The sequence below is a fragment of the Lacerta agilis genome, chromosome 2, assembly GCF_009819535.1.
Source record: "Lacerta agilis isolate rLacAgi1 chromosome 2, rLacAgi1.pri, whole genome shotgun sequence".
Lineage (NCBI taxonomy): Eukaryota > Metazoa > Chordata > Lepidosauria > Squamata > Lacertidae > Lacerta > Lacerta agilis.
Window position 1 is genome coordinate 83,724,133 of NC_046313.1, and position 17,061 is coordinate 83,741,193.

The following is a 17,061-nucleotide window of genomic DNA, read 5'->3' on the forward strand; positions in this document are numbered from 1 at the left end:
TGGTTAAGAAAAACAAATTCACATTAGCAAATCCTTTCATTATTGTTTGACCTTTTGTTGTTGTTTTAAAGCCCAGCTGCTGGTTTAAATGGATGGAAGCATTTTTTTTCAGCAAGTCAAGGTCTAGGGCTGGAGTGGGTAAGTTAGTGCGCAGCTCACTTAAGACTACAATCCAAAAGAGAGTAAAATGCACGTAACCCCACTGAAAATCAATGGGCTTAAGCACACTTAAATCAGTTTGGGGTTGTGACCTAATGTTCTGTGTCCGTTTTTACCTGAGGGGTTCATAACCTTTAGATAAAATGATGAATAGTTTAACAGTGCAATCCTAAACTTGTCTCTTCAGGTGTAAACCCCATTAAGTTCAACAGGGTTTACTCCCAGGCAAGTGGGTACAGTACTGTAGCCTGAGACATTTGCCCCTCTCTAAGCTACTAAAACCTTAACTTTTGCTAGAGTTTTCTTGTAAGCTCTCTCTCCTTAAAACCCACTTGTTCATTAAAATGCCTTAACAAAACCACAAATGGGAGGGAAGTACAGGGAGTGGCCACATGAGAATGGACCTTTTTCAGGGGAGATTGATTTAAAAAAAACACCACACAACTAAGCAGATGCATAGCCTACAAATAAACATACAGGCTTACCTCAGCAATAATTCCCACACAGCCAGCAATGACCGCAGCCTTGGCTTGAGCGCCACTCATTCCTCCAAGGCCAGATGTGACAAAGACTTTCCCAGACAGATTCTCCACTCCCAAGTAGCGCCGGCCTGCGTTGAGCACTGTTAGCTAAGGCACATTGCAGAAAAGGGTGGTGAATGTGCATGGTACCTTATGGTGTCATTTACCAATGGCGATACTTCTATCGTATCTCCGTTGTTTTTTTTAAATCATTTGCACTTCCCATTGCATCTACTCAACAGAACCTTACATGCTCAGGAGTGAGCATGCAAAGGCCTGAAACAAAGCAAAGGAGGCTTCAGACCAACCATCCAGGATCTATTACAGGCAATTAAAACAGGAGAATACATTTCATTTTCTCCTACTCTTCTGTGTGAGCCACTGCTCTGGTTGTCCTTCCTATTTGGAAGTTGACAGTTCTGCTGTATTAGTAGTGCTTTGGTGGCGGTGGAAAAATTCCACTCTCATGCACCTGATGCAGATGGATTTGAAGGAGGCATCTACATGGTTCAGAGACATTGTGGGAAGCCTCTTCCTTAGAGGAGGACTATGTGCTTATAGAAGCCTTTATCAGGTAATTGTTTTTTCACAAAGCAGTTCCCTTGCAGCACCCAGCTTGAGAGTTGGTGCCTTATATATGTTGCAATGAGCAATGTGTCACATGGTGCTTGTTATGTATTCAGTGGTCTGTGTTTGCCTGAGCTTGAGTCTGGACTAAGGATGCTGAGCCCCTGTGTTCTGATTCGATACATGATATCCAATCACAGAACATTTCAGGATTTGGGACTCTGCCATTGGCCCTTAAACTCTGAGTCATGATTCACCCAACAGTGGAAGAATGGCAGATGAAGCTGATGGACTTTATGGAACTCGCCGAACTGACCGCGAGAATCCGAGACCAGAGGGATGAGAAGGTGTACCAGGAATGGAAGAATTTTAAAGATTATTTAAATAAGTGTGCAAAATTGAATATCTGAGCAGAATTGATAAATTGGCTTTAGCTAGATGATGTTAGATAAAATTGTGTAGAAGAAATATTGTTATGAACGATTTGATTGTTTAAGAATTTTAGGATGTGTAGTATATGAGAGGAATTATAAGTGATTAATTGCATCAAAGATTTTAAGAAGTTTGGTTAATGTTTATGGAAAAAAGATACAAAGTTACTAAAGTATATTGATTTTGAATGCAGCCGAGTGGGCGGGGGAGGTCCCTGGTTAAAGAAGATTGAAACTAGAACAGATAAGGATTAATGTATGTCTTATGTTTATTTAGGTAGGTATAAGTTTTCTTTTGTTTATTGTATTTCTGTTTAACTGTTTGTTATGTTTCTTTTCAATATGTATATGTGTATGTGTATTGTTTTTTTCTCCTTATGCTTAAAAATAAATTTTTTTTATTAAACTCTGAGTCATGATTCACAGCTTGGAAGTTTAGACAGCCAATCACATTAGGAGTGGGAGTGGCCGAGGCCTTCAGAAATGTATATAAGCAGTTGCTTTGCCCTGTTGTCCAGTTCAGTAGTTCAATAAAGGTTCTTGCTGTTATCACTGTGTCATGCCGGAACCCACCTACACTTCAGTGCTTTAGAACAGAGAATGGAGCATTGGGTCAGCTCTGCATTTGTTGTTGTTGTTTGTTGTTAGAAATACTAAATAGATCTTTAGTCGGAAGAGAACTGATGCTTCCTTTTTCAACAAATGATACATTCTGCCCAACAGCGATAGTGAGCAGTTCTTACCACAGTTCCATGGACTATTCCCTGTGGTCCAATGTAGCAGTAGCTGCCTGCTGTCATCTGTCCATACCTGTCAATAGGAGTGAATGCAAGACAGTTTTTTCAGTCAACTATGGATGTTGCTTTATTTTTATATATTCTGCTACTACGTTACTCTGTTAGTTTACTAGTGCAACATTTCCCAAGTAACGGTACCCTCGGACACATTTCTCCATATTTCTCTTTTTCTCCATGTAGCTTCTTATGGTGTGATTCTATAAATTACTCAAGCCCCACTGAATTACACAAATGTAATGCCCCACTTCCCCAAGGAAGTGAATGCATGGTTTCAGCCTTTGGTATAATGTTCTATCCCTTTGATATAATGTTCTATCCCTTCACCATCACAGGCCTGCCACAAAAAGTTCCCAATTCAGAACTAAAAAGCAGACCTCAGAAATTAATTAGGAACATTACTTAGGACAATGGATAACTTACATTGTAACCCCCATTGCAAATAGTTTCTCATATTCATCTCTGGAAGAATAGTTAGGAATCACCTAAACAAAGCAAGGAAATGTGTCTTATTTAGAGCATTTTGACAGCACTTTTCAGCTGACCAGGCAGCCAGAGAACTTTATACAGGTAACTAAAATCAAGCTTGTCCTCAGAATTACAATCTAAAAGACATGACACAGAAGGAAAAAGGGAGGAGAGGGGCAAGTAGACACCAGTTCATAAAATTACAAGAATTAAAATAGAAGTCCTGAGGTGGGGAGGAAGGTGAAAAGAGAGAAAGGTCTCTGATTAACACTGTGATTCTATCACCTTGACAGCACAATACAACCAACCTATTATGGGCACTCCCCAGCCAAATGAATGCACACAGCAGATAGTTAACTGTATTATCAAACGTGGAAACTTACAGTTGTTCCTACGGCTCTGAACACCCACACATACCAGTCTAGCATCCAGGCAGCTATTTCCTGGTCTGTGCTCTATGGAGCAGTTGCAGCAACAGGGGGGGACCACACCCCTCCACCAGTTTATGTACTTTCCCCTAATGGGCTGCACACACACAGCCAGAGGCTGTGCCTGTGTGAAAACTGCCTCTGCTCTTCCCTCTTCAATCCTCTCCTGGTTCCAAGAGACAGTGGTGCAGGAGAGGGTGGGGAGGCACCCAGCCCTTCACTTGCCTGACCTGCCTGTTCCTCCAATCCCTCCTGAGCTCCATTCTCCAGCTCTGGAGCTTCCCCTGTCTCTTGCCTCTGGCTAGTACAGATCCCCACAGATCACTAGCCCCCTCTCCTGAGCCAGACTCCAGCCCCCCTTTCCCCTGTGTACACTCATCAGTGTCCTGCCATTCCCTGACACAACCTTACTAATGCTGAAAGTGTGAGGGAACCCATTTGAACAACCAACGAGATCTAGTTTTAGATGCTCCAATTACAACTAAGAAAGTTTGACCCTATAGTGATTTGGAAAGTCGAAGAATATTCAAGAACACCCAGATCTTTTCCTATCTCTGTCTCCCTTCTTTTCCAAGGCCGCAGGGAAAGGACAGCAGGAAAAACAACAGGATGTTATTGGAAACAGTACGTGAACCGAAACACGGCCGACCTTTGATCAATGAGGCAAAGCACAGTGCATGCCAGAAGACACTGTGGGTCGTGACAAATGATAGTAAGCAAACAGCAAAGAGAGAGGACAAGATGACAGCAGCAATTTACCATGCCGTTGGTTATGACTAATCGAGGAGCATTGCGGTGGCTGGGGAAGAGTCCCAAGGGATGCCCACTGTACATGACCAAGGTCTGATCTTCAGTCATCTCAGACAAATAGTGCATCACCAGCCAGAACTGAAAGAGAGAGAGAGACAGAATGGGAGAAAGGAGCAGGCTAGGCTTCCTTCTTATATTGATCTGTGTTGGAAAGGCTTTTAAAGGGCAAACTAGGCAAGTTGGTGGCATGCAGGCCACCATTTTAGATGAACTGGGTGGGTCAATAGCAGATTCTTATAAAGTGACTTAAAGTGCAACATAAGCAGGTGGGAAGCCAGGTAATGTATCACACACAAACATACACACCTTTCCCCTGAAACTGCTTCTCTCCACCCATTTTTCCCCTTCCAGTTGGGTTCTGAAACTAGAAGTAATTCACATTGAAGGGGTGGAGAGCAGTGTTTGGGGGAAAACATGAGCCCTGGGCATATACTGAGTCAGTCCATCTAGCTCAGCATTGCGTGGCGAGGCCCCGGGCCCCGCAGTTCCCTTAGATAATAAACACACAGACACAAATGTTTAGGTTAATGGGATAAAATAGGTCACAACTTTATTGATTGTGAGCCGTTTGGCTTAGGCATTGGGTGAAACCGGACTATATTCTGACTTCTGCCAGTCTGCAGGGAGTCTCATAAAGCTAAACCACCGGTAGGGGGAGCCCTATGATGTACATCAAATTGGGGCACCCTGGGGGTCCCCATGGGGTTGTGGCATGACCCTAGCCCATGCCCAGGCTTCGGACAGGATCCACACCCCTGGACCCTTTAACGGGATACTCTTAACAAGGAGGGGCAGGCGGAGGCTACAGCGTCCACTCCCATAAACAAGGCTTACCCAATGCCTAACCTTACAAAGTTGCGACGATTGCTACAAGGTAGGAGAAAACCAAATGGCTGGTGCCAATTTGCCAAGTGGAAAAATTCCTACCTGCCCCCAACAATAACGTGGCCTACATTAGTCCATAGCAAGGCTGATGTCAAGCAATACATAAAAAGAGGGAGTGGGGTGGAGAGCAGTGTTGGGGGGCGGGGGGACATGAGCCCTGGGCATATACGGAGCCAGTTCATCTAGCTCAGCATTGTCAACACCAGCCTTCCACGCACTGGTGCCTTCTGGATGTCATTGGACTACAGCTCCCTCCATCCATGTCCATTGACTGTCCTGGTTGGACTGATGCTGGGAGTTGTAGGCAATTGACTTCTGCAGAACACCAGGTTAGGGTGCCTGGTCTACAGCGATTGGCAGCAGCTCTCCAGGGTTTCAGACAGGGAATCTTTCTTAGTCCTCCCTGAGGATTGCGTGCAAGGGATGCGCTCTACCTAGTAAGCTCGGGCCCTTCCCCTGAACTAAGTGGGTAACGGCTCAGCACTCCTTCACATGCCACGTTTTCAATTGCCTCTCCTCCCTGCACCAGAAATAACACTTCCAGGAATAATGTTGCTACAACCAAACATCTTTACAAACAGTCTCGTTTTTCATGAAACAAAACACCAAGAACAAACTGTCCTTATCGCAGTGAAAGAAAATCATTCATCCAACTGCTATTCTTAAGTAACCAGTGACAAAGGCATATTGTTTTGCTCCGCTGTGAAACTCTTGTTAGACATCACAGTCATATCGAAGCTGGACATGGCTGCCAGTGCAAAGGAAGAGATAGCAAGTTTCCAAATGTTGTGTTTTCTGAATTTCACCTTGCAGCCCAATAATATGCCCCGAGGAATGCTAGACGCGAGGTGCAGAATCATGTTATTCCCCTCTTTTTCAGAACATCATGGTTGTTTCAGGAAAGAAAGCTGAAAGAGCTTAGCACTGCCTGGGGACATGGGAGTCCTAATCCCAGATAGAGCAGGGGATGCTTGTGGTTCCAGAATGATGAACCTAAATCACTCTGCATCTGCTCAGAGGCATATTTATTTATTTTAATTTTTATGTTTTTAAAAACAGGTAAAATGATATTTAGGGTGCTTCCAGATTCGTGTTTATTGTTTATGCAAGGTGTGTGCAGCATCCAAGGTAAAGGTACCCCTGACCATTAGGTCCAGTCGCGAATGACTCTGGGGTTGCGGCGTTCATCTCGCTTTACTGGCTGAGGGAGCTGGCGTACAGCTTCCGGGTCATGTGGCCAGCATGACTAAGCCGCTTCTGGCAAAACCAGAGCAGCGCATGGAAATGCCATTTACCTTCCTGCCAGAGCAGTACCTATTTATCTACCGGTACTTGCTTTCGAAATGCTAGGTTGGCAGGACTCAGGAGCAGGGACCGAGCAATGGGAGCTCACCCCGTCGCGGGGATTCGAACCGCCAACCTTCTGATCAGCAAGCTCAAGAGGCTCAGTGGTTTAGACCACAGCGCCACCCGTGTCCCACAAACCTTGTAGCCTTCTATAATTAGCAGCAAAGAAAGCAGCCACAAAAGGTAAAACAGCTGTCACCCCACCCCCCAAGCCCCCATAATTCAAGCACTGGATTGCTCTTTCGATATTTCTTAAAGTCAAAAGCCCCAACAACTGCATGGATTCATCATCAGTGACAGCCAACAACTTAGACACATCTTCACCCAAGCAAAATATGGATGCGATGGATTAAATAAGAAGCAAGCAAGGCAAGCAACAAATTTATCAACACCATACCTGTGCCCAGTTGCTGAAGACTTGTCCGTTCCCTCCATAAGTTACAAGCTCCTGGGGAAACTGCAAACAGCACATTTTAAAGTACAGTATGTTTAAAACAGCGTCCCTTATTCCAGTCTCAAATATAATTAAACCCAGTTTAATCAAAACACTGCTTAATGAGCACATAAAAGTAAAGGTAAAGGTACCCCTGACTGTTAGGTCCAGTCGCGGATGACTCTGGGGTTGCACGCTCATCTCGCTCTATAGGCCGAGGGAGCCGGCGTTTGTCCACAGACAGCTTCTGGGTCATGTGGCCAGAATGACTAAGCCGCTTCTGGCGAACCAGAGCAGTGCACGGAAACGCCGGAGCGGTACCTATTTATCTACCTGCACTTTTTGGGGTGCTTTTGAACTGCTAGGTGAACAGGAGCTGGGACCGAACAACGGGAGCTCACCCTGTTGCAGGAATTTGAACCACCAACCTTCTGATCAGCAAGCCCTAGGCTCAGTGGTTAAGACCACAGTGCCACCCGTGTCCCTTTTAATGAGCACATAGCAGAGCTTAAATCTGACCAAGGGCATTCTAGACTGTGGCCTATTCAATTATCCTCTGTGCTGTACGAGCTCCAGAACGTCAGGAGATAATAGCTTTTACTGGGTTCTGCCTATGGCTTCTATTAGCACCAGCCACTTCTTAGGATGCCTCTGCAGCGTACCCGATGAATATCTAACCGCCACCGATTCACAAACTGTCAAGCCATCCACCTCCCCATGTCCCCAAGCTATCTAAGCTCCAGACAAAGGGCAATAAGCAGCAGAACCAGTGTGTTGATATAGCTTGCATTTCAGTGGAAATGAATGTTGGTGGAGGGACAGGGCTGGCTTAATACATTTTGCTGCCTGAGGTGAAGGACAAGATGGCACACTCTGCCAAGGCCCAGACACAGGCCACCTGGACTGGTAGTGGAATCTTACTCAAATACTGGTGAAAGGATTGTATCTTCAATTTATTGTCACATGACTGTTTCGTGCATTTTAACTGCCTGTTTTATTACCATTCCTTGAGGCATCCAAGCAAAAATAAATAAATACGCAACATCTGAGGTATTTGTTGAAATATTTATAGTGCTTACAAAATTATTCATATTTTTGTTTATGGGAATGTAAGAACACCAACCATCTGATTGCAGGAAATTGCTTCATAAGCTATGAAAATGTATTCTAAAAACAGTCACACAAGCTGTGTTAGATATAACAAACTATGAATATTTCTAATAGTTTTATTCGCAATAAAATCCTTTTTGGCAAGTATCAGTGGGATGGCCAAGCTTGCATTTTGCCACTGATTTGATGACTGTCAGAAATAGTCTCAGATCATTGTTGATACATAGCTTGCCTCTGCATTTTGTCTTCATAGCATAGGGTAGCATATTATTATTTTGACTAAGCAAATTTCAGATCACTCTTGGCTTAGCTATTCGCTATCCCTGGTGGCAGATTAGGTGATATTTTTCCACAAAGTGCTTAAACAAGGAGTAGTTTTGAGTGATTCTTACAGCAAGTTCTCACATAACTTTGACCGAAACTTTAAGAGGGGAAGGCTGGAAAGAGTAGGGGTCAAGTCCATGGGTTCCTTCAACAATATTAAAAATAAAAACAATATTCAAACTGGATCCATAGTTGTGCTGAAAGTTCATGGATGGCAAAACTGAGAAAGCCGTTTTGCCGGACAGACTTCAGAGGAAGACTAAAATCTCCAATGGTTTTAGGAAGAGCTAAAAAAAAGCAAAAGAAGAAAGCCAAAAATTGCCTGAAAATTATTTTCTGAGAAATTTCAGCTCAGCCCTGTTTGTTTTTAAGCATCGCATGCTCTATCTCAGAGTGGCATGCTAAGTGCTGTGGGTTAAACCACAGAGCCTAGGGCTTGCTGATCAGAAGGTCGGCGGTTCGAATCCCCGTGATGGGGTGAGCTCCCGTTGCTCGGTCCCAGCTCCTGCCCACCCAGCAGTTCGAAAGCACATCAAAGTGCAAGTAGATAAATTACCTTCCAGCGGGAAGGTAAACAGCGTTTCCGTGTGCTGCTCTGGTTTGCTCGGCTAGTAAAGCGAGTTGAGCGCCGCAACCCCAGAGTCGGACACGACTGGACCTAATGGTCAGGGGTCCCTTTACCTTTACCTTACTGTTCTCCTAGTGGTGCAGCAATAAAACAGCTAGCACATTTGCAAGGGTAAGCAGGGTCCGGTATGGTCTCAAATTGGATGGGGGACTGTGTGTTGAGGTTCCTACATTGCAGGGGGTTAGATTTAGATGACTCTAGGGGGTCCTTCCAACTATGATTCATTAAAATTAATGAGGGAAAGTGGCAATGCATTGATTTTTTTTCTTTAAAAAAAATTAACACATTTCATCCTTCGTTCCATTTCAGAACGATCCAAGCAGAACTGCTACGTGTCAATTCACAAAAATCAATACATTGTCACTGCTATCAGTTTTCTTTCCAAGACTAAGCCTTCCACTGAGGAATGTTCATTACCTGTGCCACGGCAGGGTCAAGATTATTCATAATCATGTGCATTATTGCAGCAGCTTGGATGGTTTTGCAGGGATATTCCTGGATGGGGTAAGCTCTGAAATTAAAACACACCAGTGAGGAAATGAAATAGTTATCTTTAACCTTCTACAAGTGAATAGTTGGATTTATCACAAGCAAATTGTAATAAAACCAGAATGAGAATAAAATGTTTGATATGTTGGTAGAATCAAACAGCATCATTCTTCTTCTTTTCTCCCTAGAGTGATCAATATTTTCAGATATTTATCTGCGTATTCAAAGTGCTTTGAGTGTCCCTAGCAAAATGCACCCCCACTACAAAAGTTAACGCTTTGCCAAAAATTCCTTCCATCTCCCCCCACGCCCAGCCATGGTCCATCAGTTAATGAGAAAACAAACTGCAACAATTTCTGGGATATTCCTGTGGTCAGGGCACAGGTCTTTGTTTTGCTTACTGCATTTTCAAGGTGGCCACCGAGTTTGTAAGTGTCCTTACTTTCATTCTATACATTATCTCTCCAGCGGTTTGCATTCTGCAGCCTTTCTGGTGGCATCCTTCCCGAAAACCCATTACATACTTGCCTGGGCTTTAACAAAAAGGCAGGAAGGTGTGCCTCACAGCTGTTAGGTGCTATTTTTAAAAAAGGGTGAAGTCTTTTTACTTTTAAAGAATCAGGTAGGTAGCCATGTTGGTCTGACGCAGTCGAAATAAATAAATAAAATTTAAAAAATTGTCCAGTAGCACCTTAGATACCGACTAAGTTTGTTCTGGGTATAAGCTTTTGTGTGTATCTGAAGAAGTGTGCATGCACACGAAAGCTTATACCCAGAACAAGCTTAGTTGGTCTCTACGGTGCCACTTTTAAAGAAGAAGAAGAGTTTGGATTTGATACCCCGCTTTTCACTACCCGAAGGAGTCTCAAAGCGGCTAACATTCTCCTTTCCCTTCCTCCCCCACAACAAACACTCTGTGAGGTGAGTGGGGCTGAGAGACTTCAGAGAAGTGTGACTAGCCCAAGGTCACCCAGCAGCTGCATGTGGAGGAGTGGAGACACGAACCCGGTTCCCCAGATTACGAGTCTACCGCTCTTAACCACTACACCACACTGGCTCTCCAAAGCATTTTTTTTTAAGAAGTAAAAAAGACTTCCCTTAAAAACAAAACCAACAAGTGCATCAGTCTCAGGCAGTCAGTAGCCAGCCTCTCTGGCTTCCCACGCTTGAATTAAAGCCCAATGAAAGACTCAATGAACCTCTCATGGGGGAGTTTCAGATCAGGAAGTGTGGGTAGCCAGGGAGGATTCAGAGCACTGGAGAAACCATCAGTGGAGAGAGAAACACGAATGCCTTCCTTGGTCACCTCACAACATGGAGGTAAACTCCACCCCAAACCCACTGAAATTCTAAATAAATTCTAAACTGCTGTGCAAATGAAGCAGGAAATTGGAAGCCTCTTTCACAGGGGAAGAAAACTTTTAAGAAGTTGGATGATGCAGCACTAGCATAAACTGATCAGGTACAAAATGATGTCCATAATTTCCAAGGTTCATAGACCTGGAAGATGCGTATCAATAGTTATGCTTAATACTTGTAACAGGTCCCATTTCTAGATAAGAACTCCCTTTTTTGCATATGGATTTGACGTGGATTCTCTCTCTCTCTCTTTCTCTCTCTCTGCATATGGAAACTCATTTAAGCTGGGGAAATTAGGGCAGCCAGCTGTGCTCATCAGAAATCCATCAACCAATTTCAAACCCTGCATTTGAACGATATGTGTCTATATAGCTTTAGCAGCTGGACTCACCCCCATGGACAAATAAATATCAGGGTGGAAATGAAAGTTTGTAGCCTTTGCAAGGTTAGAAAGTCATTTTCATTTTGTTTTTAAAATACTGGTGCTCAGTTTTATAGCAATGAGTGGACTGGAATTAGTGCTGCCAGCCTGTCTAATATTATTAGCTGAGTTACAGGTGGGTAGCCGTGTTGGACTGCCATAGTCGAAGCAAAATAGAAAATTCTTTCCAGTAGCACCTTAGAGACCAACTGAGTTTGTTCTGGGTATGAGCTTTCGTGTGCATGCACACTTCTTCAGATACTACTTCAGATGCTACTGGAAAGAATTTTCTATTATTAGCTGAGTTAGAGATGAACAATATATAGAGCGGGGGGGGGGGATCTTCTCATTTGCTGCTGGTACCAACAAGTTAGCTCCCAAGAAGCGGGCGCTGCTTTATGCTGTGCAGCTCTTGGCTGCCCCCAGTGAAGTAGGCCACAAAGAGGTACTACACTGTAACTACAGAACCAGCGATTGCCCAGCAACACAAAGAGCCAACAGAAGTCTGATTAAAGCTGCAGACTCTGGCCTACTTCCTTGGTCTGAGAAACACCTTTAGCAAAAAGACCAAACTACTGTCAGGTTCAGCAATGGGCCAATTTACCTGTCTGTCTGTCTGTCTGTCTGTCTGTCTGTCTGTCTGCCTGCCTGCCTGCCTGCCTGCCTGCTGGCTTCCTAGCTTGCATTGCCTCCCCTAGCCTGCTTATTTGGTGACAAGTGGCCTTCTGTCTGTTCAGTTTGGTTCATGGGTTGTGCCTCCACATCAACTCACTCTGACAGAATTTAGGTACAACTCTAAACAAACAAATGGCTTTCACTTCCAACATGCCATTCCACATAGAGCCCTCCTCAAGCCTTTACCTCATCTCAATGTGGGGGCAGAACCTGTACATGTAGATATGTCCATAGAGTCTCAGCTCCTTGGCAAATTCTGGCGCCAGGACTTCGTGGAAGTTGGAAGGGAAATAACGCAAGGCGTTCTTCAAAGCCAACTGGAGAGAGAGAGAGAGAGAGAGAAGCCAGAAGAAAGTGACCAAGTGGGTGGTTATCGCAGCTAATTAAACACATGCATTTTTATCAGCCTGAACGGGAAATGTGCCCAGATGCTGCAAACGTATTCAAGGGCACTGACCGTTAATAAGTATGAGGCTCCAACAAACAAGGTAGCACAGCATTTCAAATGGGATCTTCCCACCCTAACCTTTGCATAAACAAGAGGCTATCCTGGCACAGGCTCTGGGCTGCACCCGTTCTTCAGAGGAGATGGAACAGCAAGCAGAAACAGCTGTAGATAACAGACATGCCAGGAACTCCATTGTACCATTATACCCAAGCACAACATGATGCAGGACACCCCCGACGCCTGTCTGACAGCAGAACTTTGCCAAGTCAGGTTTGTAGCTCCTTTGTCACACTGAAATGGCACAGAAGGTTCAGTGCATGCTAATCTAATGGACCAAGATCACCCAGTGCTGTGCCAAAGAAAGCACAAGACTTCTATGCTTAAATGTGCTAGCATTGCCAAATGCTGGATGGGTGATCTTGTATCAGGAGCAATCAAAACAGTGAGGAGACTGGAACCAAGTTCTATGAGAAACGGTTGCAAGATGATAAGATTAGCCTAGAGAAGAGAAAGTGTCTTCAAATATCTGAGGACTGTCACACAGAAGATGCAGCATGCCTCTTCTCTGTTGTCCCAGAGGGCAGAACTGGAACAAATGAGTGGAAATTGCAGGAGAGCAGAGTTTAGTTAAACATTAAGAGAAACTTCCCAACAGTAAGAGCTGATTGTCAGTAGAATAGACTGGCTCAGAAGACTGTTTATTGGACAGTCATCTGCCAAGGGTGCTGCAATCACATTTTGTGTTGCAGATCCTGCAATGAAGCAGGATTCAGAGTAGATGATCTCCAAGGTCCCTTCCAACTCAACCCCACCCTGCCGCTTTGTGGTGGCACCTGCCATATGCCCTGAAAGGGATTCGCTCAAGCCTTTTTTTGCTTTGGACATTTCTTCAGTTGTTGCAGTTTTAATATTTTCTGAGAACCATATACGGTTCATCAAAACGAGCAGTTTATTACCTTCACCTCAATCTCCAGGGAAGGAGCCAAGTCTGAATATTTTAAAAAAGTAAAATATGCCAGCAGGAACCCCAACAATACTCCAAAGGATAGTTGTTCGTCCAGCAGGCAAATCAGATACTATCTTTCCTATCCTCCTCAGTAGGGTCCTCCTCATGTCATTGTCATTAACTCTCTTTTTTTAACCACCATATGGGATATGAAACAAGGAAATGTTTGTTCACTTCTCAAGTTCACTCCCTGCTTTGGAAATTGTGCATGCTATTAAATGTGTGGGAGCCCCAGCCTACCTGGGTGGAGTAAAAAAAAAAAACCTAAAACCATTAAGCAGACCCTTCTATATCCAAACTTTGGTTCTGTAGAAATTTAGTTGCTTCCATGATGAAACTGCTTAAGGGTATAGTTATCCGCTCTACTTTGTGAAATCAAATAAGCAGGCAGCAGAGAAGTTAGCTGACTTTAGCCTTTGGCTTGCATGGTATACGAGGCCAGGAAGCAGTGGTGAGATCAGGGCTGTACAGGCACATTGAATTGGCTCTGCCAGTGTATTTGCACAGCCATGAGCTCACCACTGCCTTGCCTCCCACTCCTAATCAGTGACAATGCTGCTGCCAGAAAGCTATTGCTCCCATATGGAAAGGAAGCTCCACAGATGGCGATGCCTTCCGACTATTCAAAAATATGATGAACTAGCGCAGTGTCTCCACGCTGACAAGATTCAAGCTCAGTTTGAGCAGCATTCTCAATAAGCAAGCAGCATTTTAAATATAATGTTTTCAGTATATTTTTAGGAAGAATGGGTTACAAATCATAATCTACTATATATTTTGGAAATGGGCTTGTCCTTCAGCTCTCTTTGTTTGCAGGCACCTTTTGAGATATTGTCTCCCAATTTGGCATGACATTTCCTGAGATGGGGGAGTGGTCCTGAACCAGATCAGTGACCCTCCAGAGCTGCTATCTTTCCTGGGAGGGAAGTTCCCATTGGTACCAAGTCAGAAGAACACAAGGAGAGCCTTGCTGGACCAAGCCAAAGGCACATTCATTTCAGCATCCTGTTCATATTGTGGCCAACCAAATGCCAGGACCCCCACACAAGAACACTCTTCCCACAACTGCTTCTGACCGAGGAGATGCTACACATAATAGCCAGTAGCCACTGACAGCCCTGTTCTCCATACTGCTCTAAACTACTACTCAAGTAGTGGTAGCAGCCTAGCAACAGAATAGTCCTTAGAAAGCCAAATTCATTGTTTTGGCACATTGTGTGGGGAAAAAATAAAAAATAAAAAAATCCTTCCTGTGATGCATTTCAGAGACTGAATGAACCCAATTCCCTAGTTGTTCGTGGCTTAACATCTAGTCCATGGGTAGGCAAACTAAGGCCTGGGGGCCAGATCCGGCCCAATCGTCTTCTAAGTCCGGTCCATGGGTGGTCCTGGAATGAGCGTGTTTTTACATGAGTAGAATGTGTGCTTTTATTTAAAATGTATCTCTGGGTTATTTGTGGGGGATAGGAATTTGTTCATCCCCCCCCCCAAAATATATAGTCTGGCCCACCACAAGGTCTGAGGGACAGTGGACCGGCCCCCTGCTGAAAAAGTTTGGTGACCCCTGATCTAGTCATCTGGAATTGACAATGCTGTGCTCTTTTCCAGGTGAAGACTTTTGCATTTGCCGATTCCATTCCCTTCAACCTATTACAGCACAATGACCTTCATGTGCAAACTAACATGGCCATTTGTCCTATTTTACACATCCAAGTACTGCAGACAGCTACATTTTAGAGACAAAAGACTCTTGTCTGCATCTGCCAGTTCTAGATGGACTCTACTTAAGAGGCTAGCACAAAGAAGATGAAATGTGTTTGTGTTCTACTAACGAAGGTAATTGGATAACCATGGGCTATTTGTTGGGCAAATGTCTTTGTTGAATTGGCAGGTGAAGCCACACAGTGAAGAGACATCAACTGGCAGGTGGAATATTAGATGCCAAAGCAACAATCTGGAGAGCTGGTGAGGTGCTGAATTTTGACAGGCTGCAAATTGTTCAAATAAGCATCTGCTTTGTGTATTCAAACAAGTTAATTCAGTGCGGCTCCAGTTTTCCATGTGCAAACAGGAGTGGCGGATAAGGGAGGGGTGGTGCCATGGATCTGATCTCCTAGCAGCAGTGCCACCGTCTAGTACTGGGACAGAATAGTGGCGGTGTCATCAGACTGGCGCAAGTCCACCAGAGTGCCAATTGAGTGTGCCCAAACTGCCTCAACCTTGCTGCTGCCCTGCTCTACATCTGCATCACTCTGGTATGCAGTAGTGGCACTGCTGCCAGGAGGCCAGGTCCACAGCGGCAACTCCCCTCACTGCCATCTCCTGTGTGCAAATGTTTCAAAGCATTTCCTTTGGGTGGGGGAGGACCACTGCTCAATAACAGAGAAGAAGAAGAAGAAGAAGAAGGAGAAGAAGAAGAAGAAGAAGAAGAAGAAGAAGAAGAAGAAGAAGAAGAAGAAGAAGTGGTGGAGGAGGAGGAGTTTGGATTTGATATCCCGCTTTTCACTACCTGAAGGAGTCTCAAATCGGCTAACATTCTCCTTTCCCTTCCTCCCCCACAACAAACACTCTGTGAGGTGAGTGGGGCTGAGAGACTTCAGAGAAGTGTGACTAGCCCAAGGTCACCCAGCAGCTGCATGTGGAGGAGTGGAGACGCGAACCCGGTTCCCCAGATTACGAGTCTACCGCTCTTAACCACTACACCACACTGGCTTTGCATGCAGAAGGTTCCAGGTTGAATCACCGGCATCTCCAGGTAGGGCTGGGATGGAGGACACGCTGCCTGAAACCTCAGAGAGCCACTGCTAAGTCAGTGTAGACCAGAGTTTCCCAAACTGTGGTCCATGGACCACTTCATTCAGGTGGCCTGTCTGGATTTGAAGGTGGGAGATGGCACATTCAACATTCATACTGATTTTATTTCTTACACTGTATTAAAATTTGAATGCTAAGGAATTCAAATCACAATGCAACGAAACACACTGTGTAAGAAATAAAAGAAGCCCATTAAAAAATACTGTTAAAAACCATACAGTACTTAGCACAATGCATTATAGGCAGAAAACCCATCAAGTGGTCCGCCAAGATGCTCAACCATTTTCATGTGGTTCAAGGGGGTGGGGGAGTGTGGAGGCCACTGGCGTAAATGATACTGCCCTAGATGGAGCCATGGTAGTTTCCTAAGTTCTTATGTGAGGCAAGTTTACTCTTTAACAGGGGCACAATGAAGCGATGCAGGCTATCTATGTATGGCAGACAAAGGAAACACAGCAGAGAGTCCTATGGCATTGTAGAGTAGCAGAGTAATATGTTTAACAAAAAAATATATGTTGTTTTTGCTGCATCAGACCAACACAGCAACCCTTCTGTAATTTGCCAAAGGAAGACACTGCCCTTCTTAGGATTGGTAATAGTAAAGCACAGAGACTTCTGCCTCTGGGCAGGGAAAAGGGGGAGACAGAGGATGTTGCAGTTTCAAGTCCCGAGCAACAAAGGGGCTTGGAAGAAAGAGAAGTCAGGAACCATATATGGGAAAGCCTTGCAGATATGGTTTGGTTTATCCAAGGAGATTAAAGATGAGATGGTGGAAAGAGCCACATAACTCTTCCGAAGGACCCCGAAGCACATGGCTAAAGCTCTCATAAAGGCTTTATATTATTGCCAGAAACAGAGATGCATGAAAACAAAACATGGGAACAATTTCGGGTTAATACTGCAAATATAAATCAAAAATAAAGTGCTGCAGATACACAGGCCTG

General features: G+C 44.4%; 1 protein-coding gene across 1 annotated transcript in view; it reads right to left on the reverse strand.

The window, feature by feature from the left end:
• Positions 1 to 17,061, reverse strand: part of UROC1 (urocanate hydratase 1) — a 47,037-nt gene that overhangs the window by 26,814 nt on the left and 3,162 nt on the right. Inside the window, exons 2-8 of the mRNA XM_033141085.1 lie at positions 12,036 to 12,166; positions 9,323 to 9,416; positions 6,808 to 6,867; positions 4,128 to 4,256; positions 2,896 to 2,957; positions 2,422 to 2,488; positions 645 to 788 (exon numbers count right to left, since the gene is read on the reverse strand). Of these exons, the coding sequence (XP_032996976.1) occupies positions 645 to 788; positions 2,422 to 2,488; positions 2,896 to 2,957; positions 4,128 to 4,256; positions 6,808 to 6,867; positions 9,323 to 9,416; positions 12,036 to 12,166 (687 nt within the window). The remainder of the gene's footprint in view (positions 1 to 644; positions 789 to 2,421; positions 2,489 to 2,895; positions 2,958 to 4,127; positions 4,257 to 6,807; positions 6,868 to 9,322; positions 9,417 to 12,035; positions 12,167 to 17,061) is intronic.